The 27418-nt window shown below is 35.8% G+C and overlaps 1 protein-coding gene across 15 annotated transcripts in view; it reads left to right on the top strand.

Moving 5' to 3' along the window:
* The window catches only part of ERC1 (ELKS/RAB6-interacting/CAST family member 1), a 730429-nt gene that overhangs the window by 36211 nt on the left and 666800 nt on the right, over positions 1-27418 (top strand). For 14 of the 15 annotated variants that reach the window (XM_057492538.1, XM_036907416.2, XM_057492537.1 and 11 more), the window contains exon 2: positions 11404-12228. The exons of the other annotated variant lie outside the window; for it this stretch is intronic. In XM_057492538.1, the coding sequence (XP_057348521.1) occupies positions 11560-12228 (669 nt within the window). In that variant the 5' untranslated portion in view covers positions 11404-11559. The remainder of the gene's footprint in view (positions 1-11403; positions 12229-27418) is intronic. 15 annotated transcript variants of the gene reach the window in all.

The raw sequence follows: 27418 nt of genomic DNA, 5'->3' as shown, positions 1-27418 counted from the left end.
CCAGTGAAGGAGACTGACATTAAACAAAACAAATTGCATATTATGTAGTAATAAATGCTATGAAGAAAAAATTAAATAATTTAAAGGTATAGAGGCAGTCAGTAGAATTAAAAGCAGAATGGTCAAAAGTGGTTATCCTAATGAGGAGGGCTGAAGGGGCGAGCTTTCTACTTTTTTTTTTATTAAGGTATCATTGATATACAATCTTATAAAGGTTTCACATGATCAACATAGTGGTTACTACATTCACCCATATTATCAAGTCCTCCCACACACACCCCGTTGCAGTCACTGTCCATCAGTATAGTAAGATACTGTAGAGTCACTACTTGTTTTCTCTGTGCTATGCTGCCTTCCCCATGCCCCCGCCTATGTTATGTGCGTTAATCATAATGCTCTTTAATCCCCTTCTCCCTCCCTCCCCACCTACCCTCCCTATCCTTTTCCTTTTGGTAACCACTGGTCCCTTGGAGTCTGTGAGTCTGCTGCTGTTTTGTTCTTTCAGTTTTACTTTGTTGTTACACTCCACAAATGAGTGAAATAATTTGGTACTTGTCTTTCTCTGCCTCGCTTATTTCACTGAGCATAATACCCTCTAGTCCCATCCATGTTGTTGCAAATGGTAGGATTTGTTTTCTTCTTATGGCTGAATAATATTCCATTGTGTCTATGTACCACATCTTCTTTATCCATTCATCTACTGATGCATACTTAGGTTGTTTCCATATCTTGGCTATTGTAAATAGTGCTGTGATAAACATAGGGGTACATAAGGTCTTTTTCATTCTGGGATTCGTTTTCTTTGGTAAATTCCTAGAAGTGGAATTCCTGGGTCAATTGGCATATCTATTTTTAGGTTTTTGAGGACCCTCCATATTGCTTTCCACAATGGCTGAACTAGCTTACATTCCCACCAACAGTGTGGGAGGGTTCCCCTTTCTCTGCATCCTTGTCAGCTTTTATTGTTCCTTGTGTTTTAGATATTGGCAGCTTTCTACTTTCTATTGTTTGAATTCTTATTTCTACATGCAAGTATTACTCATTTTTTAGTAATATTTAGTGTCATAGGCTAAATATATTAATAACACATAATACAAAAATGGATACCAAATATATTTGGCTCCAAACAGGCTTATAATGTTTTAAAGATTATCATTTAAATTAAAAGTGATTACATCAAGACCACAATAAGTTAACACTTCATACCCACTAGGGTGTCTGTAATAAAAAAGATGGACGATGGACAGTAAAAGTTTGAGGAAATGGCGAAATTGGAACCCTCATACACTGCCACTGAGAATGTAAAATGTTGCAGATGCTTTAGAAAACAGTTGGGATTTCCTTAAAAAGCTAAAATTGAGTTTTTATGTTGCCCAAGTAATTTCACTCTTAGGTATATACCCAGGAGACTTGCAAACAAATGTCCACAAAAATTTATACATGAGTGTTCATAGTAGGATTATTCATAATATAAACAACCCAAATGTCCATCAACTGATGAATGGTTGAGGAAAATGTAGAGTATCCATATAAGAAAATATTATTCAGCCATAAAATGGAATGAGGTACTGATACATGCTACAACATGGAATGAACCTTGAAAACATAATGCTAAATGAAGGAAACCAGACACAAAGGTCTCATATTGTCTGGTTCCATTTATATGAAATGTCCGGGGTAGGCAAATGTATGGAGACAGAAAGTATATTGTTTGCCAGGGTCTGGGAAACAGGAAAGAGGAAGTGATGAAAATACTGTACAGTTGTCTAGTGGAATTGTTGTACAATGTTGTGAATGTACTAAAAATAACTGAATTGTGCGTGTTAAAATGGTGAATTTTATGGTATATGAATTATGTCTCAAAAAAGCTGAAACAAAATGAAAATGCATACAATGTATATTGATTCTCAGTGCGCCGTGGAGGGAGAAAGAGGGCATTAGAATATGGGGCTTTTATAAAAAATGATCCTCTGGCCTCTGAAGTCTAATATGTCCCCCACCCTTTATTTGAGAATATCTAGCAAAATGAACTGCCATTATTGATGATGTTAATGTGTCATATCCCTTATATATGATGGGTTGATAGGTAGAATTAAGAATCATCAGTAGATTGAAAAGAGGCAAGGCTGTGTAGGCAAGTACTATTTCTTTTAGATATCTTTATACCACCCATCCCCAGAATAGTTTTACTGTTTTGATCTGATTACAAAAATAGTATGTGCTCACACATCAAAAATTATGGCTTAGAAAGAAAGTGAGATCACCAGCAGATATCTTACTACCCAGAGTTGTAACTTAAAAAGAAAATCTCAGGTGGAATCTGTTCATAATTTTTTCTGTATTCTCTTTGATTTGACAATAGGTCACAAACATCTTTTTCTTCCACATCATCACTTATAATGAGATGATACATTAGTGTTCTAGATCTGTGATAATGAATCACCACAAACTTGGAGATAATGAACAATGTAAATTTTTTCTGTCACAGTTCTGGAGGCTTGCAGTCCAAAATTAGTGCAGGCTAGGTCTTGCTTCCTCTAAAGGCTCTAGAGAAAATCCCTCAGTGCCTCTTCCTGGTTTCTGGTGGCTCCTGGCAGTCCTTGGTTTACAGCTGCATCACCCCCGTCTCTCCCTCCATCTTTATGTGGTCTGTCTTATGTGAGTCTCTGTGACTAGATCTCTCTGTTCTTGTAGGAAGACACCAGTCATTGGATTTAGTGTCTGCCATAATCCAATATGAACTCATCTTGTCTTGGTTACATCTGCAAAGACCCTATTTACCAAATGAGGTCACATTCTGAGGCTCCTAGTGGACATGAATTTTTGGGGGACATTATTCAAACAATTGCAAATAGTAACCTATTTTATAGTTGTGCTTGAACATACGTAGGCAGTACCCATTGTTGGACATTTAGATTGTAATTTTCCACTATTGTGAGCATTATAGGGACAGGGAATAATACATGTAGTAGAACCTAGGTGATCAGCTGGGCACTTTCTGTTGCTCCCTTGCCCCATATTAACTGTGAATAGACATGTGCAGCAGCCCTTGCCTGAGATGAATATGATTGTAGAGTGTAGGCCCCTTAGGAACGATAGTTTGGGTTGTCGTCAGGTAAGCCACAAGACCTGCTGAGGTGGAAACAGGATGAGTGCAGTTCAGAATGGTAGAGGACAAAGAAGATGAGTACCATTTGTGTTGAGATTAAGTGCAGCTGTAGTTTGTTCCAGTAATCTTCCTCGTTTATGATTCCTCTCATGAACAGAGGCCTGTGAGAATCATGGAGAAGCTGCTTCATGTCCCTCTGTGGCGAAATAATTATGCAATGCAAGGGGTGGACTGTGGTGGTCATGAAAATGTACTGTTCAGATTCCTATTGTGGTGGGGATTAATTGCCTCACTTTCTCCACTGTATTGCCTTTGCACTTTTGTCAAAAATGAATTATATATATATGTTTGGTCCTAAAGTTACCTTTTACGTTATAAAATAGTTCTTACTCATGTTAAAACCTCAGTGCAGAAAAAAATGTAAAAACCCACCTTTCCCAGGAGTTCTCGTCTTCCTCTTTTAATAAATTTTAAAATGTAACTCGTATATCTTGTATCTCTTTTCTTACTGGTACATACAGACTTATCTTACTATTTTTAATAGCTACACAGTATTCCATAGTTATATAGGCTATATAATTTATGACTTGTTATTTCAGAGAATTCTGAAGTTTATTCTTACTCAGTTTTCCCACTTGTGTGAAAATGTGTAAGATAAATTTCTGGAAATGTAATGACTAACATTTATTGAAACCTACCAAGAACCAGATATTTTATAATTTCTTCCTGATTTGATCTTTTTAGCCATCCTTTGAAGAGGATACTCTGTCCATTTCATACATGAGTATATTGAGCCTCTAAGAGATTCATACATTTGTTGAAAGCTATATAGTTAAATAGTGGAAATGAACCAGCCCCAACCTTTCCTGCTTGTCACTACATGACTAAGCCTCAGGAGCACAATAAGAATTATTTGAGATGGTGCTTGTTAAGATGAAATGTATTTAAGGTCTCTGGATTGTACTTTTGTGCACTGTACCTTTATACACTTGCTCTGGTTTAATAGTTGAGTGTATTGTTACTAATATGTTTAGTACAAAGGGCAACACTGTTGAAGAGGGTATAAAAACTATGTCCATGTATTCTGAGTACTCATGCTTCATAATTTGGAATTGTATTTTTAACTTCTGACATTCACCTTCATTTGGTGAAGTTTAAAAAAAAGACTTGTTTTAAAAATAAACCTAATCATTTTAAATGTTGATTTATCTTATGTATATTAAAAAAAATATTTGTTATAAATATATGTCACCAAAACTGAATTTTAGTTTTCTTGACCTTGTTTTTCGAGAAGGAGTTATACCTTCTCTTGATAGGGAAACCAAGTATTTTGAGGCTTTCAGGCTGTTCTGTTTCTAATTTAAGCATATGCTTTGGTGAAAATAGAAAAGCTCTAAAAATTATAATTTTTTATGGTAGTATGGAAATATGAATTGATGGTGGAACTATGTTGCTAATAAACACCATGTTTAAGGTAAACCAGATTTCTGGTAATGTTCTTGTTAGATTTTAGGAAATTTTTAAAAACATAAATCTGGGCAGACTTGCAAAGATTTAAATGCTGTGCTGATCTTTGTTAATGTTTTTAAAAACTCAAAATAATAGAGTATGAGAAAATTCATTTTAAGTACTTGATAGGTCTCTGGCCATAATATTAACTTGATGGATAATAGAGATTTTTCAGTATTGAGAGCACGTTTGTATCCATAGGCATGATATTTTCTGCATATGATTGCCATGTGTGTGTGAATTTTTATTTATTTATTTTCTTAGAAAATGAGAGGCATTAGTCTGTTCTTACTGAGCTTCTGTTGTCTTGGAATTAAGATTTAACTAGAGAATTTCCTGTTTTCATGCAAGAACAGTTTTTTTTTCATTGAAATCTTGGCCATTCAATAAGTTTCTTCATGATTTTTAGGGCATAATATTAGAGGATAAAAATACATTAACAATACATACAGAGAGGGGGCCTGTCAATTTTATGGAATTGGGTTATAGTTTTTGAAAAAAGTATATTAACATGCAGGAAATGATAAAAAGGTTTTCATTATATTTGCCATTCATTACATTTAGTTGCAATTTCCACAAACTAATTTTAAGATTACTACCACCTCTGAATATATAAGAACTATCTTAATCTTACTTGGAGTTGGTTAGCTTGTAGATTCAGCAGACATTTACTGCATACTTTGTGTTAGGCACTGTGCTAGGTTTTGGAGATAAGACATTCCTTTGCCTCAAGGAGGTAATTAACTAAAACATAGTAAGTACATTATTTAAAAAACCCCTGGTTCCATAAGTGGGGCATCTAAATTAGACTGAGATTTATGGGTTTGTGCGGGATTAAGACTATTAAACTTAATTTGGAGGAATGACTAGTAAGTAGTTACCCAATTGATGAGGAAGAGGAAGGTCATAGAAGCAAGGGAGCAGCACGGTGTATCAGGAAATTGCAGGTACTTTATGATGGTTATCACGTGGAAAAGGAGAGTGGTTAAGGAGTAACCTGCCTTTAGAGAGGTAGGCAGGGCCCAAATCATGACAGATCTTATATGCACTGCCAGGGAATTGAGATTCTTATTTTGGGAAGCCACCAAAGGAAGTATGTAGGTGTATGATTGAGCAATTATGTCGTATTTAAATTTTAGAGCAGTGGTTCTTAAACTGTTTTGTTCCAGCATCCCTTTATACTTTTAAAATTAATGAGGACCCTAAATTAATAGCTTTGTTTATGTAGGCTGTATCTGTTACTATTAATTTACTAGAAAGTAACACAGAAATTTTTAGGGTATATGAGTACACAGGCACACATTCCATTAACAGTCAGTGGAATAATACCATTTGTCAGGTAACCTCTGGGAAACACCTATACATTTGTGAGAATGTACAGTACAAGAGGCAAATAATGTAGTATTATGGGGACAGTTTTGCTCTCATGGACCTCCTGAAAGGGTCTTAGGGACCCCCGGGGGTTCCTGACCCACTTGGAAAATTGTTGTATTAGAAGATCATTCTGGCAGTGGTGTTGAGAATTGTTGAGAACCTGTAGAAAGAAACATTTTAATTGTGATCCAGTATGCACAGTATATGCATATGCACACCTGAAACAAAAGTTTCAGGAAACAGTACTTTATTATCTCTTGTATAAAAAGTTGCTTCAGAACTTTCTGGATTAAAATTAACTCAAACATTTCACAGTTGTTGTGAAAATTGTAGCTGGGTGTTTCTGGCTCAAGTATTTCATGAGGTTGCAGTCAAGATGTCAGCTGAGTCTGTGGTAATCTGAAGGACTGACTGGAGCTGGAGGATCCTTTTCCAAGCTTTCTCACATAGTTCTCAGGAGGCCTCCATTCCTCACTGTGTGGCTCTTCTCTGTAAGGAAGCTTGAATAGTCTTACAACATGGTAGCTAGCTCCCTCCAGAGTGTATGATCCAAGAGAATGACCAAGACAGAAGTCCCAGTGTCTTTCATGAGTTTATCTTGAAAGTGATACATCATCAGAAGCAAATTAGTAAGTCTAGTTCACATTGAGAGAGTAATTTGCTTCCCCTCTTGAAGGACGAGTGTCAAAGAATTTATGGACGTACCTTAAAATTACCTCAAATACTTGTCAGGAGTGTGAGTCCTGGTCTCTTCTTTCCTACACACCTTTCTGGGTATGCTAAGAATGCAAGGCCCTGAGTGCTCTTAACCTGGGCCATTTCTCAGGGTGTGTTTGTTGCAACCCTCCTGTAGGGATAAAGTAATGTGCCCTCTTGGGACAGAGCAGGATTACTGCTTACTGTAAAAGTGGTGAATTCCTAAGATGCAATGTTCATCAGGTGTGATGCAAACCCACTGCCTGTGTAGCATCTATCTGGGCCCCTCTCAGTCACCTTGAGGGGCTTGGGGATAAAATCCACAGTTTGGGAGCCAGTGCGGTGTGATGCTTATAGTGCTTGCTGTGCTGTGAGGCGTAAAGTTCTCTTGTCTCTGACCCAGAAGACTTGCGTTCTGTCTGACAGGCAGATACTACATAGGGAGCTAACAGAATATTGGATAGGAAGTTAAGGTACTTGTACGGCTCTGGGGCAACATTTTGGACTCAGGATGAACAGCTGCATGATTTTCTCCAGTAGCAGTCAGGATTCCAGATGTATAATCAGTGAAGGTGTGTCTTTTGGATCAGTCAAGGGCAAGGGAGTTTGGAATGGGAAATTATGTTCTCAAACTTCTGTGGCATAGTTTATTATAGTATATATACATGTACAATAAACTGAACATGTTAAACATACATAGTTTGATAAGTTTTGACATGTATACGCCTGTGAAACCATCATCCCATTCAAGATAACATTTTCATCACACTAGAAGTTTCCTCCTACCCCCTTATGATCCATGCCTACCTCAGTCCCATCCTAAGGCACGCACTGATTTACTTTCTGTCATAATGGATTAGTTGTAGAATTTTTTAAAAGTAGATCATACTGTGTAACTTTTTTTGCTCAGAATTCCTTTTTGTCAGCCACTTAGAGTCCAAGAATTAGTATTTTGTAGTTGTGTGTCTGGCATATTTTTAAAATAAACTAATTTTTTAAGATACTCTCTTTCCTGAAGCTCATGAGATTAAAAAGCCAGTATGAGAGGTTCAGACAGAGCCAGTGAGTTTCCTTCTTTTGCCATATAAATGAATGTAATTCTGATAATAACAGACTCCACATGCAAATGCCATTTTGGATTTGAAAGGGATTGAACACTAGAGTGCACCTGCTAATGCTGAAAACTTGGTGTGAATTTTTGTTATGGCATCTTATCCTATTCAGCATAATTTAGTTACTTGACTACATGAAAATAGAGTTCTGCACAAAAGCACAGCTGGGAAGTTTTTTTTCTTGAATGTGGCAGTTTAAAGTTCTGATGGAATGATTCTGGAGACTAAATTATTATTCCTTATTTTGTTAGTTTTACTTGTTCTTTTGCCCACCATCTTTTAAAAAAGACTTTCTCCTTAATAGGAAGATAAGTGTGACTAAGCTTTATACCTGGGAAAACCTAAGCTGTGCCCTGAAGTTTAGGTTTGCAGTGCTAGGTTAGTAGGATGCACTTGCCTGAGAACTGTGGAAGCCTTTAATATCCCATGGACAGCTGAAATAATAACATCAGCAGATGATGGTGATAGGTATTGATGAATTGATGAGAGCCTCCAGGGCTTCAGAAATAGGTGCCTTAATTCAAATATTGACCCTACCACTTAATAGCTGTGTAACTTCAGATTAGTCACTTAATACATATATGTCTCACTTTCTTTCATAAACTGGAGATGGACAAGGACCTGTGTTATAGGGGGCTTATAAATATTAAATCTTATAATAAAGTTCTTAGCACAATGGCAAACACTAAATGTTGCTTTTTATCATTCAGGGATTCTGGATAATGAATGACTCTTATTTTAAGCAATATTCAGTTGCTTAAAAAAAAAAACCTTTGCATTTCTCTTTGATCTTGACATAGAATTCACTCAAATAGTAATATGTAGATTATTTCTTGTCACCTGACTTACAGTCCAGATTAATCATGAAAAGAGATTTTTACTTCATCAGCTAGGTTAGTCCTCGGAAGGAATTTCCTAATATGACTAACAATATTGTAGTTTCTCAACTTGGTATATATACTGTTGCTGTTTCTGAGATGGAACCTTGAAGGTTTGGGCTCTAGTTCTTGTCCTGCTTGTTGTTGTTACCCATACAGTCTTTACTGAATCATTAATACAGAGATGAGGCTGCCAGTTTATTCATATTTCTGAAGAGCTTTAACCTGTTTGAGTTTGACTGGATTATATAGTCCCTTTAAAATCTTATTTTTGACCATATGATTTATTTGGATAGCATTTTCAATGAAGAAACACTTTTTATGAGTCAATTCTACATAACGGTGAATTTTTGAAAGTATTATTTAGTATGCTGAAACTTGTTACTTGATCGAAGCCAGTTCTTGGGTAGAACACTGGGAAATCACAGAGATGTAGTTTATTTAGTTCTGTATTTATCCTTGAGAGAAGTGTGGAAAGTAGATAGCTGTGGTAGTGTATTAAAAAATTTTTTTTATTGTACTTGTAGAATATGAACATACTTTCCTTTTAAACAATTCAAAGCTTTATAAGTGAAGCTTAAGCCTACATAAACATTTCCCTCCCAGCCTCCTCTTCCAACACAAGTTCCCTTCCCCTCTGACCATTGCTCTTTCCAAATTGGCATTTTCCATGTAGGAATTCTTTATATTTTTTTCTATACAGATCTTCATACATATGTCAGATATAGTTTTTTTTTAAATTTTGGTATCATTAATCTACAATCACATGAAGAACATTATGTTTACTAGGCTCCTGCCTTCACCAGGTCCCCCCCACAAACCCCATTACAGTCACTGTCCATCAGCGTAGTAAGATGCTGTAGAATCACTACTTGTCTTCTCTGTGTTGCACAGCCCTCCCCATGCCCCCCCTCACATTATACATGCTAATCGTAATGCCCCATTTCTTTTTCCCCACCCCTTTCCCTCCCTTCCCATCCATCCTCTCCAGTCTCTTTCCCTTTGGTAACTGTTAGTCCATTCTTGGGTTCTGTGATTCTGCTGCTGTTTTGTTCCTTCAGTTTTCCTTTGTTCTTATACTCCACATATGAGTGAAATCATTTGGTACTTGTCTTTCTCCGTCTGGCTTATTTCACTGAGCATAATACCCTCTAGCTCCATCCATGTTGTTGCAAATGGGAGGATTTGTTTTCTCCTTATGGCTGAATAATATACCATTGTGTATATGTACCACATCTTTATCCATTCATCTACTGATGGACACTTAGGTTGGATGTCAGATATAGTTTTATCTAGTTTTTGGTTTTTCTTTATCTTTGCATATAGTATTTTTTGATATAATATTTTGTCATTTTGACATAATTAAGTGTTTTTTTCTTTTCTCTCTATGGTTTTTGCTTTTTGTTAAAGAAGCCCTACCTTAAGTCAGGCTCACAAAGAAATTCTCTTGTTTTCTTCTCATAGTTTTACTAGTTACGTCTTTAATGTACATAGACTTTATTTCTGTGTAGTATGTGAAGTTCATAATGTAATTTTTTCTCAAGAGCAACAGTTCAAACCTTGTTTATTCAATGATTTTTTTTTCTCGCTGTTTCAAATTGTTACTTCTAGGATATATTAACTCATATATAATTTAGACTCTATTCCTGGGCCAGTACTGTACAGTTTTAATTACTATAGCTTTAAAAGGCTGTGTGAGTCCTTATGAGAAATCCTGGGGGTCAGATGTGGTTTTGGAGTCCAGCCTTTTTTCCCCCTGTAATACTCTTGAGGGCATTAGGCAGTATCCTGTAATCATACACATTGTTTTCTCAGTGGAGTGTATAAATAATCACTCTAAGTGGGACACATATAAACAGTAAATGACTTCAGTTCAAGTAGGTTTTGCTGCTAAATGGGTTAAAATGAAAAAAAATGCCTTACTTTCAGAATTTTGGATTTTTGCATTGCAAATAAAGATCGTAGACCTGTAATTTATCTTGCTATTTAAGGACATCTTTCTTCTTCTGTTTCCAGTTTTGTTATTCTTGTACTTTTACTCTTGTATTTGAATTTTATAGTTGGCTTGTTGGGTTATGTGAAGAATCCTGTAGGGGTTTTCATTGGAATTGGAAGTAGTTAGGGAAGAACAGACACCTTTACATTGTTCTTCTCATCCATGAACATGGATAACTTTACTTTTGTTTGGGTGTTCTTTCAGTAAAGTCTTATGAGTTTTTTTCAAAAATGCTTGGACATTTTTATTAGATTAATATCAGTGTTTTTATGATTTTGTTGCTATTGGAATGGAATTTTTAACATTTCATTTTCTCACTGTTATTACTGATATATAACAAAGAACTGATATTTATATATTGATCTTGTGTCTGACCGATTTGTTGGTTCTATTATTAGTTCTGCTAACTTGTCAGCTGATCATCTTGGGTTTTCCAGTTTCAAAATCATATATTCAAATTAGTTTTATCTTTTTCTTGCCAGTCTTTATACCTCTTGTTTCTTTTTCTACTCCATTTGCATGTTATGTTTTGAGTGTTTGCAGTATTCCATTTTGAGATGTGAAATATTTTTTAAATGATGTTTACTGTGAAATAGATTGTGCTATAAACAAATTTTTAATGCATGAATAAATTGATGACAGAGAGATTGTAAGTTGGGTTAATGAAAAATATCTGAGAAAGCAAATGTTTACTGCTGGGGGATATAACATGTGATCTTTTCATTACAGATAATGGTCTAAGATACTTCTTCAAGACTGGGCAGCTGAGGACCTGCTCTTTCTGCTTAGTGTTAAGCCGACTTATAGCCATAGAGAAACCTCACGGAGTTGCATACTGTACTTTCTCTTAACACCTTTCCTGGCACCTGAATTCACCTTACAGCCATGTATGGAAGTGCTCGTTCAGTTGGGAAGGTGGAACTGAGCAGCCAGAGCCCTGGGCGTTCACCTAGGCTTCCACGTTCCCCTCGCTTGGGTCATCGTCGAACCAATAGCACAGGAGGGAGTTCTGGAAGCAGTGTTGGAGGTGGCAGTGGGAAGACCCTTTCAATGGAGAATATTCAATCCTTAAATGCTGCCTATGCCACATCTGGCCCTATGTACCTAAGCGACCATGAAAATGTGGGTTCAGAAACACCTAAAAGCACCATGACACTTGGCCGTTCTGGGGGACGTCTGCCTTATGGTGTTAGGATGACTGCTATGGGCAGTAGCCCCAATATAGCGAGCAGTGGGGTTGCTAGTGACACCATAGCATTTGGAGAGCATCACCTCCCTCCTGTGAGTATGGCATCCACTGTCCCTCACTCTCTTCGCCAGGCAAGAGATAACACAATTATGGACCTGCAGACGCAGCTGAAGGAGGTATTGAGGGAAAATGACCTCTTGCGGAAGGATGTGGAAGTAAAGGAGAGCAAGTTAAGTTCCTCTATGAACAGCATCAAGACCTTCTGGAGCCCAGAGCTGAAGAAAGAACGAGCCTTGCGGAAAGACGAAGCTTCCAAAATCACTATTTGGAAGGAACAGTATAGAGTTGTGCAGGAGGAAAACCAGGTTAGTTTTATCTGTATATTTACTTTTGTTGACTGAATTCATAGATATACATGAAATGAGACATTCTTTTCATTTTCTTCCTTAGGTTTTTTCTGTTCTTGGTTTATTTCTCTTCCTACTTATTTTAATATTTCTGTGCTCCATTTCTCAGCCTTTTCCAGATTTAGTCCTGTGCCTTAATTTTTTTTCTAATTGCCATGTCTGCTTGCTCACCATTCTTGGCTTGTTTACCTGTCTTCTCTTTCTCTTCTTGTCTTTCAGCATATATCATCCTTTTTCAATTCTTGTGAGAATATAATTTTGCAACACACTCTGAGATCTGTTGTCAAAATTATTTGGACTGTGTGTTACATGGAGCAATAAGATTTACTAGAAGAAATCTTTAAAAAGTCAATCAAAAAGACAAAAGAAAGAAAATAATCACAAAGCAAAGCAGTATGCTTTCTGCACAGAATGGAAATTAGTTTTAAAAAGTTGATGATGTAAATATTTATTAAGTACCAGCAGTGAATGGCAGCTCTTACCCTTGACATTCATGAATATTGAACTTCAGAGGCTTGCTTTCTTTTCTTTTTTTTTTTTTCTTAGGTATTTTATTCTTCAAATTTGAGGTAGAAGAAAGGCCACTTGGTGTGATTGGTTGCTTCTAGAAAAAAAAAGAGAAAACTAGGCATTATAATTATTGGCTTTGCATTTCAAGAGCTAAGCACTATCTTACTAGATTTATGAAAATTTCATTCGTTAGTTTTTGGTACTCTTCCAGTTTATAGTTGGTATTTTGGCCATAGTCATGTTACATTCATATGACTCCAAAGATGTGAACAAATCACATTGAAGCTTCAACAAGTAAAATCTTAAGTATCCTTGTCTTTTAAAAGACCTTCAGAAATTTCTTAAACTTGTGAGTGAATTATTTGTCTACTTAAAAAATTCTCCTATATCTACCTCATTGTTGGTATTATGCTGTATATTTGGGTTATATTTTGGGTTATTTAATTTCATAAAAATTATGAAGAAAGTAATAAACTAACTGAATTTTAGCAATCTTCTTAAATGATACCAAGATGTAAAGAAGGAATTAGAAATGATCGCTGTCTCTGATGAAGTAAATCTAAGTTTTCTGTTGATTGTTTTACCATTCTATTACTAATATTCAGTTCAGGCATCAGATCTACTGTTTTGGTTACCTGAAGATCTCTAGTTGTATTATTGTCCTGTGTGCTAAAGCCCCAGACTTAATTTTGCACTAATAAAAGTAGCTTCTTTTCCCATCATAAAAATAATACAGAAAAAACATAGATAAAGCAAAATTTACCCCAAATCCTCCCTTCTATAACTTTGATATTCCACTGTTAACATTTTTATGTTTTTCCCTAATGAGCTATATCTTTGTATGCATACACACATACAAATTTTGCATGAATGGAATGTTATAGGTGTTACATTGTGACCTTTTTAAACTAACATTTCTACTGTATGTTAAAGCCTTATGATATATACATGAATCATTATATTTAATGTCTGTAAACTAATGTCTATATACTAGTTAAATTTAACTTATATCACAGTTAAAAATCTTCAGTTTATTTGATAGTACACTGTGAATTAAAAACTAAACCTTGAATCTATTTGAATCAGATTTCAAAATAACTAGAAATTATTATAATTTTATTCTTTCTCAGATATATCATAACCTCAAACTACTTTGCTTTTACTTCTTCACCAATGGTTAAGCTTGTCATTACACAAAATTGGAATGTTTTATTAGTGTATTTAAGTCTTTAAGTCTTTTACAAGCCCAGTCTTTTTAAAAAAGAGGAAATGTATTTTAAAAAGTATGCCTTAGGATGTTCATTGAGTCTTCAAGACTTTAAAAATGTATAAAGAAAGAGAATAATTAAAATAGTCCCCAGTGTTAGATCCTAAAAATAAGGACAGGGTTCCTGAGTGCTGTCTGGGTATTTCAGTATCAACAAGTGTATTTGTTTAAAATATGTATTCCCAGGCCTTGCTTCATACTAAGTAAATATCTCTGCAGAAGGAGTCCAGGAATCTGTATTTTAAACAAGCTTTTCTGGTGATTCTGATGATAATCCAATATTGGTATCTTCAGGATTTAGCATATTTACTCCTTAAACTAGTCTGTTGCTCATCTGCATAGGGAATTTGTGATGGTTCTGTTGCCACTTTTGAGCTCAGTCGTGAAAGAAGGGAAAAAAACAAGGGACCCATGGGCTCAGTCAGTGCTTTTCATCCTGTTTCATGCCATATTACACCTCAAGGTTGTGACAGACTTCTATACATAAAGATCATTAACTGTGATAGTGGCCTTCAGTGAAAGGAATGTGTGTACAGAAAAGGGGTGTTTAAAATATTAGATATATTTAGTTAAAAAAAGCCATCTAGATGAATTTGAGAATCATTTATGCACAAGATAAAATATTCAGATAATGTATGACAGAATGGGGCCATACTTTTCTTCAGTTAATTTTTAATTGTTGAAAAATGAAGTATAACACCAAAAGTTCATCATTCCTAAATATAAAATAATAGTACATTCTGAAAGTTCTTACAGTTTAGTGTTGAATTGTAAATATCAAGAGAGGAAAGAATTTGTTTTATTTAGTCATGTGGTAAAGTGTCAGTGTGCCATGGATCTGAAAAACAGTATCTGTATGTCTAGGGTTGGAAATTAGGTACTTTTAATTTTGTAAAAATGAGTGATAAATTTGGAGTACGTACTGATGGTATGTCAGTGCTCAGATTATGAGGTACTTCATATGTATTAAGACAGTTAAGCGTCATAATGCATCATAATTACTATCCAATTTCAAATGTATTGTTAATAAAAATCACAATTTACTTGCATTTGAAAAGTGGCTGAGCTATCTGTTGTAAGTATTGTGTAAAGATTATACATGAATAAAACACTTTGCTTTAAAGGTTCTACCTTTCAAGAATAGATCAACAGTTTCTGTTTGTATAAATGTAAATGTAATGTGTATAAACATTTATAAAATTTAAAGTGAATCTTGGTAGAATTTGAATTGTGGTTACTGGATTTGTCATTGAATTAGCTAGCCTCCAATGTACCTTTCTGATGATGCTGAAAATATACCTATCACTGAGATAGTTTTTATTATCAAGCAACTGGGAAATGGCCATTTTTTTTTAAATGAGGGAAAACAATTATTTGCATGCTTCATTTTCAAATAATTGAGGCAGCTAATTATGCCTATACTTTAAAAGCTGTGTGTATAAAAAGCAATGGCAATATCCTTTCCAATTATCAGGCTACATTCAAGGACAAAATATTTGACTCCTCTAAAAATTCTGTAGTGGGGACTCAGCATTTCAGCCCAGTAGAAAGGAAATGGTCCACACAACTATGGTTCCAAAAAGCCATATGCGTTTATCTAGATTCCGCCCCTTGCCCCAATTCAACACCAGTGCTGGCAAGAAATGTATTCTTCCTGCATCCACTGCAATTACCACACAATCCTAAAATTGTATAACTTCAGTCCAAAAAACGAAGGGTGCAATTTTAAAGTAAAGTGAAACACTGCAATGAGATACAGAGAACTGAGAATGCTAATTAATAGATTATAGTGAGCCAGCAGTGGGCTCTCATTAAACTCTGCATTCATTATACCCTCCAGAGCCCTCAGAGGTCATTTTCCAATTTTCAAAGAAGATTGGTTTAACAGGACTTACAATAATTAAACAAATTTAACCATTTCAGTTTGAGACTGGGGATTTAGATGCAGGCTAAATGTTTGATCTGATTGGGCCACAGAGATCTTGGTCTAGAATCATATCAAATGTAAAAACACATTTGTTTAGAATTGCTGAATGTATGTGGTTCATTATTATGGAGTCCTTTTTAGGAAGATTCTTTCTAAAATAAATACCAGCTGTTTTTATGTCTCATACTCTTTTTGTTACTCAACTCTCAAATACTGGTCATTGGAGAGATGAAACCATATATGCTTTAACAGGAGAGGGTTTTTCTTTTTCCTTCTTTAAATTGCGAATGAGGAAGGCTTTTAGTGTATGTTTCTTGATGAAGAATGGACGTCCAGCTGTGACCCAGTTGAATTGCAGAATGAAGGTTTTGGATGATTTATGTTTTTTATTCTAATCAACATCTAACAAGATGTTGTCATACTTCTGTTTTGATTGTATTGCCTTGTGATAATTATGTATGTTGAGTTTAGCTGGAAGTTTATTTTAATGATAATTGTTTTAAAGCATTTTCATTGGGTTTTTGTGTGAGCAGAGTACATTCTATTTAATATTATAGTATGGTAAGTGAGTTTAAAGTTTGATTTGTGCTTTTTCTTTTTTGGAGTCTGATTTTATTCAGGATTCTGATTTTTTAATTTTTTTTAAATTTAGGGGTCAAGAGAATTTCAGGTGAAAAAAGACAAAAAGATAAACTTACCCTGTTTAAACCTTTGTTTTGTCATTTCTTCTTACTGGACACTGGTGACAATTAACATTTGTGTAATTTTAGGTTGTAACCTGATTAGTCATGTGTTGAAAGCCATTATTATTTGAATTTAATCATGAGGTTGTTAATTGTTTCACTGTCATTTAAAGTCTGATCTTAAAACCTGGTATCTGTTTTGGACTATTTAACTTTTTGGTAATTCTGTTTGAACATAGAGATGAATTATGAATGATTATTCAGAATATTGTGGGTAAATTGATACTCTAGACTATTTTCCAAATAGATTTGATCTTTTTTAGTGTTACAGAAATGGATGTGTTAATTAAAGGCACCATGTGGAATGCCCTGAGAAAATGAAATCAAATGTAAAATAGATATGTTCCTGTTGGGGAGTTAATCATTTTGAGAAGCACATTCATCAATTTTAAGTATACCAGTCACTGATTTTTTTTAACAGTTCCTGTGGTATGCAAATATAACCATAATCCAGTTTTAGAACATTTTCATCAGCAAGTCAGTTTCTTAAAGTTAGTTGCAATGTGGAATCTGAAATTTTATCAGTGAACTTTCCATACTTTATAAGATTAAAATGCATTTATCGATCTTGCACTTAGAACAGATCTTTTACATGTAGAGGATGTAAATGAATAATACATATTCTCCTGCATTTATCACATTGTATTGGGCATTTGGAAAATATGGATTCACTGAATTACAATGATCTTCCAAGAGGTGACACATTTCATTAGACAAATTTTTAAAGTCCACATTCATTAACATAATTTCCTAGCTCATTAGAAAAGTCTTCTAAGTATTGGTAAGCTGTCAGGTTCACTAGCTGGCTGATACTAATTTTCCTGAGTTCTAATTTTTGCTTTTAAGTTCAAACTTTATCAAGAAACATTGTCAGCTATTGCCTTAATAGTGGAAGGTTAGTTTGATTACTTTTTGAGAAAAATTCAGCCATATACCCAAGTCTGAATAATCATAAGTTGTCAGTTCAGTCTTTTAAATTAAAATGGAGCTCACTGAAGCATTCATCGTATGTTAGCAAGCAGCAGGAGCTCTTTATGCTGCTTTGAAGATACTAGTTGAGCAAAGAGACCTGAGTCATCTGACTGACTGCGGTAAAATGTCCAAGGCAGGAAGGCCCTCGCAAAGGTCTTCTGACTCTGGTAAGAGGTTACTACTAAGGGTCTTGACAAGATTATTATTTAATTAATGTCCCTCTATTATCTGTTCAATGTTATAATAAAATGCTATGGTCTTACACCTACAAAGCTTTTCCATCTTTGCCATGGTTTAGGAAATTATTTCTTAAGTAATAGTGAGTAATGGGAAAAGACTGGATAAAACCAAATTGGCTAAAAAATCAGCCCAGACAGTATTAAATAATAGGAGAAATCTTCTTTGTTCTAGAAAGCTGAGAAGGGACTTCTTCAAAGTTTTGGAATGATTTTTTTCATGGGCATTGAATAAAAAATCCTGATTTGAGACCTGTAGTTAAATGTTTTTTGGTTGTGCATTCTCAGAAACAAATTGTGATTACAGATGCCACCCTTTTTCTGCCAAGCCATAAATGTATTAATCTATTATTAAATAGTAGTTTTAATATTTAATATTTACTTGTTGATTTAACAAATATTGAGCACCTAGTTTGTATTATTATATTTTTCTGGTGAACTTGTTCAAAGGTTGAGAGATCAATGGTGGTCTTTGCTGCTTGTCGCATATATTTCTCTGTCCTCAGAGGGGTTCTTGGGTGGATTGTCTTAGCTAGTAGTTACAGTTGAGCAACCAGTAAGTATTGTACAGGTGGTCATTGTTTATTACACAGTACATTTTTTTCCCCTGAAGCAGGAATTTGGACCAGTTAACCTCTTCGTTTTCCTTCACACTGTAAATTTTTGTGACAAATTCTCATTTGTCTTTCATTTTCTTAGTATTTTGGAAGCAAAACTGAAGGAAATATTTTTCCATGTCTTCATTTTTATATTGAACTTTTCTTATACATTTTGTGAAATCTAGGAAGAGTTGTAATGTATCTATAATTCAGGTATTTTCATTGTCAAAAGATATAAGTAATGGCATGTTATAGTTTATTTGTAGTAGAGTTTCAGATAGGTATTTACATATTATTTTTTCTTTGTACATCAGTGTCAAATATTCCTGTTGTTGGTGGGAGATAATGGTACTAAAATGAAAGCAAAACTGCTTTGATTAGCTTATCATAGGTAAGTATTTTTTTAATATAGTATTAAAAAAACTTTTTTTTTACACAGTTGTATTGTGTTTCTATTGTAAGCCTCGTAGGGCATTCATTCTATTTTCAAAGAAAAACTTTTTGGGGAGCTAAGTGAAGACTGTTGTCATGTAATATTTCAAATCTGAGAAATTGGAAGAATATATTCAAAAAATTTTCTTAGTTTTGATTAATTTTCATAGATTTGATAACCTGAATAATTAGTAACTTATTCTTGCCATGTGGCTCTTTTTCATGGACATAGGAACTCAGAAGAGGTGCCAGATTCTTAGGAGAGAAGCATACCTCAATAAGTGTTTCCAGTTTTTCCTCTCCTGTAATTTCATGAGGTATATTTTTTGTTCCTCTATGAAAACATGTTACATATAGTACAGAGCATTTTCAAGAGATGGAGCAGGTTAAAAAGAAATTACTTAAATAGCAGTGGATAAATTCCTGAATCTCTCTTGGTATTTCTGATGATAATGTTAACCTTAAAAATTAAAGTTATTTTACCAGCAAAAACAGGTTTTATTCAGGAATAGCAAAGACTTGCAGTCCAGACAAGCAAGCTATGGCAAAACCACAGGTAAGTCCAGAGAACAAAAGGGAGCAGTTAACTCTCTTCTGTAGAGAAGGGGACAGCTGTTCTAAGTAAAAAATCCATTGGAGCAACTGGGGGATCCAGAGTATCATGGCTTCTCATTGGCTTGGCTGTTTCTGGGCAGAAGGTGTAAACCTTCCTTCTTCCTACTGGGGAGTAATTTAATTAAAACAATATGGCATCCATCTCTTCCAGTGGAGTCTGAAATTTACAAGGAATGGTGGGTATGAGGGCTTCCCCTGCTGGCCTCCCAATGCCGGGTCACAAAATTTCCCTTTATTATTTTCCACAATAGGTACTTATTTTCAAGATGTAGTATATTGCTTCTCAATTGTTGGAAAGTTGTGGGAACATTTCCTATTAGAATAACTTGGATGCAGAAGACATTTCTTGAATTTAGGGTAGGGGCCTAGGGTTGCTAGAAACCCTGCAATGCTTAGGATAGCCCTGTTTATTGAAAAGTTCTCCCTCATTCCATACAATTTTCAGATATCTTGACAGAAATCTGTGTATGTGAAAAATCTGTTTATAATGACATGAGCCTAGGCCACATAAATGTGCGTAAGTACATTAACATTTTTTGAATGGCTTCAGTGTACACTGAATTTTCCAGCAGTGGGACTACTGTGTAAGTTGATGGAACATTATATCTTGATTTGTTTGGAACTTTACCTAGTTCTTAGTGTTTTAGAAAGTTACTTCAACAGCAGCATTGCATTGTTTGACAGTGCAGCCCCCTGTGCAGCCTCTGTTAGCGAGTGCATGTTTCTTAGTGTAGTTGTGCCACAACATACGCAAATCAATATACATATCATTTTGTTAGAAAACTCTTAATTTTCTTTCATAAAGCATTACATTAATTTTTGTTTTTGACTGTGAGGGTGGGCTTGTTATCTTTGAATTCTATTTCAGGTTAGTAAAGGGTACATTACAAAATATTTGTTACAAAACAAGGAGGGGGTCATTGGGTATGATGAGCTTGAGAATCACTGGTGTAGTGGATAGGCACTGAATTTTAAAAAAGGAGACTTGAATTTTCATTTGATTCTGGCTGTGCCAATTCAGTAACTAGGTGTATGACCATGGGTACATTGTTTAATCTTTTTGGACTCAATTTTCTTATCTGTAAAACCCAGAGAGTTGGTCAAAGTGGTCTTTAGAGAGTCTTATTTCTAAAATTGTCTGATTTTGTCTTTGTCAGTTTTCCTAATGGAGTTCTCTAAGCTCTAAGAGACTTCACCTTGATTGTGATGCCCGAATTTGAGACTGATTTATATAACCAGGTTAGGTGCCTCTGGGAATGAGAAATACTTGACTAATTAATGTTCTTTCCAAGTTAGGCAGTATAAAACCAGTGCTTATATATGAAGAGCAAAGAGTCTTCATCTAAGTTTTATCAACTGCTCAGTAGAGAAGATGCTTTTATGGTTGTGACAGTTACATGACATTAAAGGAGATAATGTGTATAAAAATTATAGACAAGAGTATCTGACGTAAGTATGCTGTTCAATAAATGTTAATTAAATTAGAATCATGTCAGATATTCATAAGTACAGATAATATTGTATAACAACTTTTGAAGTATGAAATGCACTTTATAACATGCTGTGAGAAGAGAAAGGAGCATGGAACCTATACAGTTTTTTTAGAAACTGGGTCACAATTGGTAATAGTTTTCATCTGGATAAGTAATTGCTGCCAGTGTAGCCTTAATATTCCTGTAGGAGTTAGCAGAAACTTTGAGTTAGCGTAATTAGCTCTCAAGATTTTCAGTTACAGTCCTATCCATTATTTAACATTTTTATTTCCACAGTGACTCATCCATGAATTATAGAGTGCTTTCCCAAAAGTAATGTAATAATGCTGGAATAATTTTTTTACTGCTCTGTTTTCTTTGTGTGGTAAGGAGTTTCTGGCTATCTAGTTGGACTCAAAACTCTGCAAATAATTTAAACTATGTGACTTTGTATGAAGAAGACTTAACCTTGACAAGGCAGTAGAGATTTCTTAAGATCAGGTGTCTTGCCAATGGGTTTCATCCCTGGACAAGTTTGCTGTGGATTCAACGTGACCAAAGAAATTGACAGCAAAAGGTTCTTTGGGGGGAAAGGGTTTATTATCTGGCTTGTTTTCCCTGCAGGTACATTGAGAATTAGCATCTCTGCCTCTGCCAAGAACACTGAGTTGAGCTCTTTATTTTTTTTATTATTTTATTTTATTTTTTGGTATCATTAATCTACAATTACATGAAGAACATTGTGTTTACTAGGCTCTCCCCTTCACCAAGTCCCCCCCACATACCCCTTCACAGTCACTGTCCATCTGGGTAGTAAGATGCTGTAAAATCACTACTTGTCTTCTCTGTGTTGCACAGCCCTCCCCGTTCCCCCCACGCACTATACATGCTAATCATAATGCCCCCTTTCTTTTTCTCTGCCCTTATCCCTCCCTTCACACCCATCCTCCTCAGTCCCTTTCCCTTTGGTAACTGTTAGTCCATTCTTGGGTTCTGTGATTGTGCTGCTGTTTTGTTCCTTCAGTTTTCCTTTGTTCTTATACTCCACGTATGAGTGAAATCATTTGGTACTTGTCTTTCTCCGCCTGGCTTATTTCACTGAGCATACTACCCTCTAGCTCCATCCATGTTGTTGCAAACGGTAGGATCTGTTTTTTTCTTATGGCTGAGTAATATTCCATTGTGTATATGTACCACATCTTTTTTCTTTTTGACTTTTTATTTATTTATTTATCTATTTTATTTTGGTATCATTAATCTACAGTTACAGAAAGAACATTATGTATACTAGGTTCCCCCCTTCACCAAGTCCCCCCTACATACCCCTTCACAGTCACTGTCCATCTGTGTAGTAAGATGCTGTAAAATCACTACTTGTCTTCTCTGTGTTGCACAGCCCTCCCGTGTCCCCCACGCACTATACATGCTAATCGTAATGCCCTCTTTCTTTTTCCCCGCCCTTATCCCTCCCTTCCCACCCATCCTCCCCAGTCCCTTTCCCTTTGGTAACTCTTAGTCCATTCTTGGATTCTGTGATTCTGCTGCTGTTTTTTTCCTTCAGCTTTCCTTTGTTCTTATACTCCACATATGAGTGAAATCATTTGGTACTTGTCCTTCTCCGCTTGGCTTATTTCACTGAGCATAATACCCTCTAGCTCCATCCATGTTGTTGCGAATGGTAGGATCTGTTTTTTTCTTATGGCTGCGTAATATTCCATTGTGTATATGTACCACATCTTCTTTATCCATTCATCTACTGATAGACATTTAGGTTGCTTCCATATCTTGGCTATTGTAAACAGTGCAGTGATAAACATAGGGGTGCATCTGTCTTTTTCAAACTGGAGTGCTGCATTCTTAGGGTAAATTCCTAGAAGTGGAATTCCTGGGTCAAATGGTATTTCTATTTTGAGCATTCTGAGGAACCTCCATACTGCTTTCCACAATGGTTGAACTAATTTACATTCCTACCAGCAGTGTAGGAGGGTTCCCCTTTCTCCACAACCTCACCAACATTTGTTGTTTGTGTTTTCAATGATGGCGATCCTTACTGGTGTGCGGTGATATCTCATTGTGGTTTCAATTTGCATTTCTCTGATGATTAGCAATGTGGAGCATCTTTTCATGTGCCTGTTGGTCATCTGGAATTCTTCCTTAGAGAACTGTCTATTCAGCTCCTCTGCCCATTTCTTGATTGGATTATTTGCTTTTTTTTTGTTGAGGTGTGTGAGCTCTATATATTTTGGATGTCAACCCTTTATCGGATCTGTAATTTATGAATATATTCTCCCATACTGTGGGATACCTTTTTCTTCTACTGATGGTATCCTTTGCTGTACAGAAGTTTTTTAGCTTGATATAGTACCATTTGTTCATTTTTGCCTTGGTTTCCCTTGCCTGGGGAGATATGTTCATGAAGAAGTCACTCATGTTTATGTCCATGAGATTTTTGCCTATATTTTTTTCTAAGAGTTTTATGGTTTCATGACTTACATTCAGGTCTTTAATCCATTTCTAATTTACTTTTGTGTATCGGGTTGGACAGTGATCCAGTTTCATTCTCTTACATGTAGCTGTCCAGTTTTGCCAGCACCATCTGTTGAAGAGACTGCCATTTCCCCATTGTATGTCCATGGCTCCTTTATCATATATTAATTGGCCATATATGTTTGGGTTAATGTCTGGAGTCTCTATTCTGTTCCACTGGTCTGTGGCTCTATTCTTGTGACAGTACTAAATTGTCTCGATTACTGTGGCTTTGTAGTAGAGCTTGAAGTTGGGGAGTGAGATCCCCCCCACTTTATTCTTCCTTCTCAGGATTGCTGTGGCTATTCAGGGTCTTTGGCATTTCCATATGAATTTTTGAACTATTTGTTCCAGTTCATTGAAGAATGCTGTTGGTAATTTGATAGGGATTGCATCAAATCTGTATATTGCTTTGGGCAGGATGGCCATTTTGATGATATTAGTTCTTCTTAGCCAGGAGCATGGGATGAGTTTCCATTTGTTAGTGTCCTCTTTAATTTCTCTTACGAGTATCTTATAGTTTTCAGGGTATAGGTCTTTCACTTCCTTGGTTAGGTTTATTCCTAGGTATTTTATTCTTTTTGCTGCAATTGTGAATGGAATTGTTTTCCTAATTTCTCTTTCTATTGGTTCATTGTTAGTGTATAGGAAAGCTACAGATTTCTGTGTGTTAATTTTGTATCCTGCAACTTTGCTGAATTCTGATATGAGTTCTAGTAGTTTTGGAGTGGAGTGTTTAGGGTTTTTTATGTACAATATCATGTCATCTGCAAATAGTGACAGTTTGACTTCTTTCCCAATCTGGATTCCTTGTACTTCTTTGTTTTGTCTAATTGCTGTGGCTAGGACCACCAGAAGTATGTTGAATAACAGTGGGGAGAGTGGGCGTCCCTGCCTTGTTCCTGATCTCAGAGGGAAAGCTTTCAGCTTTTCGCTGTTCAGTATGATGTTAGCTGTGGGTTTATCATATATGGCCTTTATTATGTTGAGGTACCTGCCCTCTATACCCATTTTGTTGAGAGTTTTTATCATGAATAGATGTTGAATTTTGTCGAATGCTTTTACAGCATCTATGGAGATGATCATGTGGTTTTTGTCCTTCTTTTTGTTGATGTGGTGGATGATGTTGATGGATTTTCGAATGTTGTACCATCCTTGCATCCCTGGGATAAATCCCACTTGGTCATGGTGTATGATACTCTTGATGTATTTTGGAATTTGGTTTGCTAATATTTTGTTGAGTATTTTTGCATCTATGTTCATCAGGGATATTGGTCTGTAGTTTTCTTTTTTGGTGGGGTCTTTGCCTGGTTTTGGTATTAGGGTGATGTTGGCTTCATAGAATGAGTTTGGGAGTATTCCATCATCTTCTATTTTTTGGAAAACTTTAAGGAGAATGGGTATTATGTCTTCTCTGTATTTCTGATAAAATTCTGAGGTAAATCCATCTGGCCCGGGGGTTTTGTTCTTGGGTAGGTTTTTGATTATGGCTTCAATTTCGTTGCTGGTAATTGGTCTGTTTAGAATTTCTGTTTCTTTCTGGGTCAGTCTTGGAAGGTTGTATTTTTCTAGGAAGTTGTCCATTTCTCCTAGGTTTTCCAGCTTGTTAGCATATAGGTTTTCATAGCATTCTCGAATAATTCTGTGTATTTCTGTGGGGTCAGTCATGATTTTTCCTTTCTCGTTTCTGATTCTGTTGATGTGTGTTGACTCTCTTTTTCTCTTAATAAGTCTGGCTAGGGGCTATCTATTTTTTTTATTTTCTTGAAGAACCAGCTCTTCGTTTCATTGATATTTTTTATTGTTTTATTCTGCTCAATTTTATTTATTTCTTCTCTGATCTTAGGCCTCCTTATGCTGACCTTAGGCCTCATTTGTTCTTCTTTTTCCAATTTCAAAATTTTGTGACATTAGACTATTCATTTGGGATTGTTCTTCCCTCTTTAAATATGCCTGGATTGCTATATACTTTCCTCTTAAGACTGCTTTCGGTGCGTCCCACAGAAGTTGGGGCTTTGTGTTGTTCTTGTCATTTGTTTCCATATATTGCTGGATCTCCATTTTAATTTGGTTGTCGATCCATTGATGATTTAGGAGCATGTTGTTAAGCCTCCATGTTTTTGTGAGCCTTTTTGTTTTCTTTGTACACTTTATTTCTAGTTTTATACCTTTGTGGGCTGAAAAGTTGGTTGGTGGGATGTCAGTCTTTTGGAATTTACTGAGGCACTTTTTGTGGCCTAGTATGAGGTCTATTCTGGAGAATGTTCCATGTGTACTTGAGAAGAATGTGTATTCTGTTGCTTTTGGATGTAGAGTTCTATAGATGTCTATTAGGTCCATCTGTTCTAGTGTGTTGTTCAGTGCCTCTGTGTCCTTACTTGTTTTCTGTCTCTTGAATCTGTCCTTTGGAGTGAGTGGTGTGTTAAAGTCTCCCCAAATGAATGCATTGCATTCTATTTCCTCTTTTAGTTCTGTTAGTATTTCTTTCACATATATTGGTGCTCCTGTATTGTGTGCATATATGTTCATAATGGTTATATCCTCTTGTTGGACTGAACCCTTTATCATTACGTAGTGTCCTTCTTTATCTCTTGTTACTTTCTTTGTTTTGAGGTCTATTTTGTCTGATACTAGTATTGCATCACCTGCATTTTTCTCCCTATTGTTTGCATGAAATATCTTTTCCATCCCTTGCCTTTTAGTCTGTGCATGTCTTTGGGTTTGAGATGAGTCTCTTGTAAGCAGCATATAGATGGGTCTTGCTTTTTTATCCATTCTGTTACTCTGTGTCTTTTGATTGGTGCATTCAGTGCATTTACATTTAGGGTGATTATTGAAAGATATGTACTCATTGCCATTGCAGGCTTTAGATTTGTGGTTACCAAAGGTTCAAGGTTAGCTTGTTTTCTACTTTGCTGTCTAAGTTAACTCTCTTATTGAGCTTTTATCAGTCTGATGATTATTTCTCTCCCTTCTTATTCCTCTTCCTCCATTCTTCATGTGTTGGGTGTTTTGTTCTGTGCTCTTTCTGGGAGTGTTCCCATGTAGAGGAGTCCCTCTAAAATACCCTGTAGAGGTGGTTTCTGGGAGGCAAATTCTCTCAACTTTTGCTTGTCTGGGAATTGTTTAATCCCTCCTTCATATTTAAATGATAATCGTTCTGGATACAGTATCCTTGGTTCAAGGCCCTTCTGTTTCATTGTATTCATTATATCATGCTATTCTCTTCTGGCCTGTAAGTTTTCTGTTGAGAAGTCTGATGATAGCCTGATGGGTTTTCCTTTGTAGGTGACCTTTTTTCTTTCTCTGGCTGCCTTCAATACTCTGTCCTTGTCCTTGATTTTTGCCATTTTAATTATTATGTGTCTTGGTGTTGTCCTCTTTGTGTCCCATCTCCCGGGAGTTCTGTGTGCTTCTGTAGTCTGAGCAACTTTTTCCTCCCCCAGTTTGGGGAAGTTCTCAGCAATTATTTCTTCAAAGACACTTTCTATCCCTTTTTTCCTCTCTTCTTCTGGTACCCCTATAATGCGGATATTGTTCCTTTTGGATTGGTCACACAGTTCTCTTAATGTTGTTTCATTCCTGGATATCCTTTTATCTCTCTCTGTGTCAGCTTCTTTGCGTTCCTGTTCTCTGGTTTCTGTTCCATCAATGACCTCTTGCATCTTATCCATTCTGCTCATAAATCCTAGCAGAGTTTGTTTCACTTCTGTAATCTCCCTCTGGACATCTGTAATCTCCCTCCAGACGTCATCCATTAGCTCTTGCATATTTCTCTGCAGCTCTGTCAGCATGTTTATGATTTTTATTTTGAATTCTCTTTCAGGGAGAGTGGTTATGTCTGTCTCT

This window comes from Manis pentadactyla, chromosome 14, assembly GCF_030020395.1.
Source record: "Manis pentadactyla isolate mManPen7 chromosome 14, mManPen7.hap1, whole genome shotgun sequence".
NCBI lineage: Eukaryota > Metazoa > Chordata > Mammalia > Pholidota > Manidae > Manis > Manis pentadactyla.
Note: the sequence above shows the minus strand (reverse complement) of the source record. Positions and strands in the feature narration are given on the sequence as shown.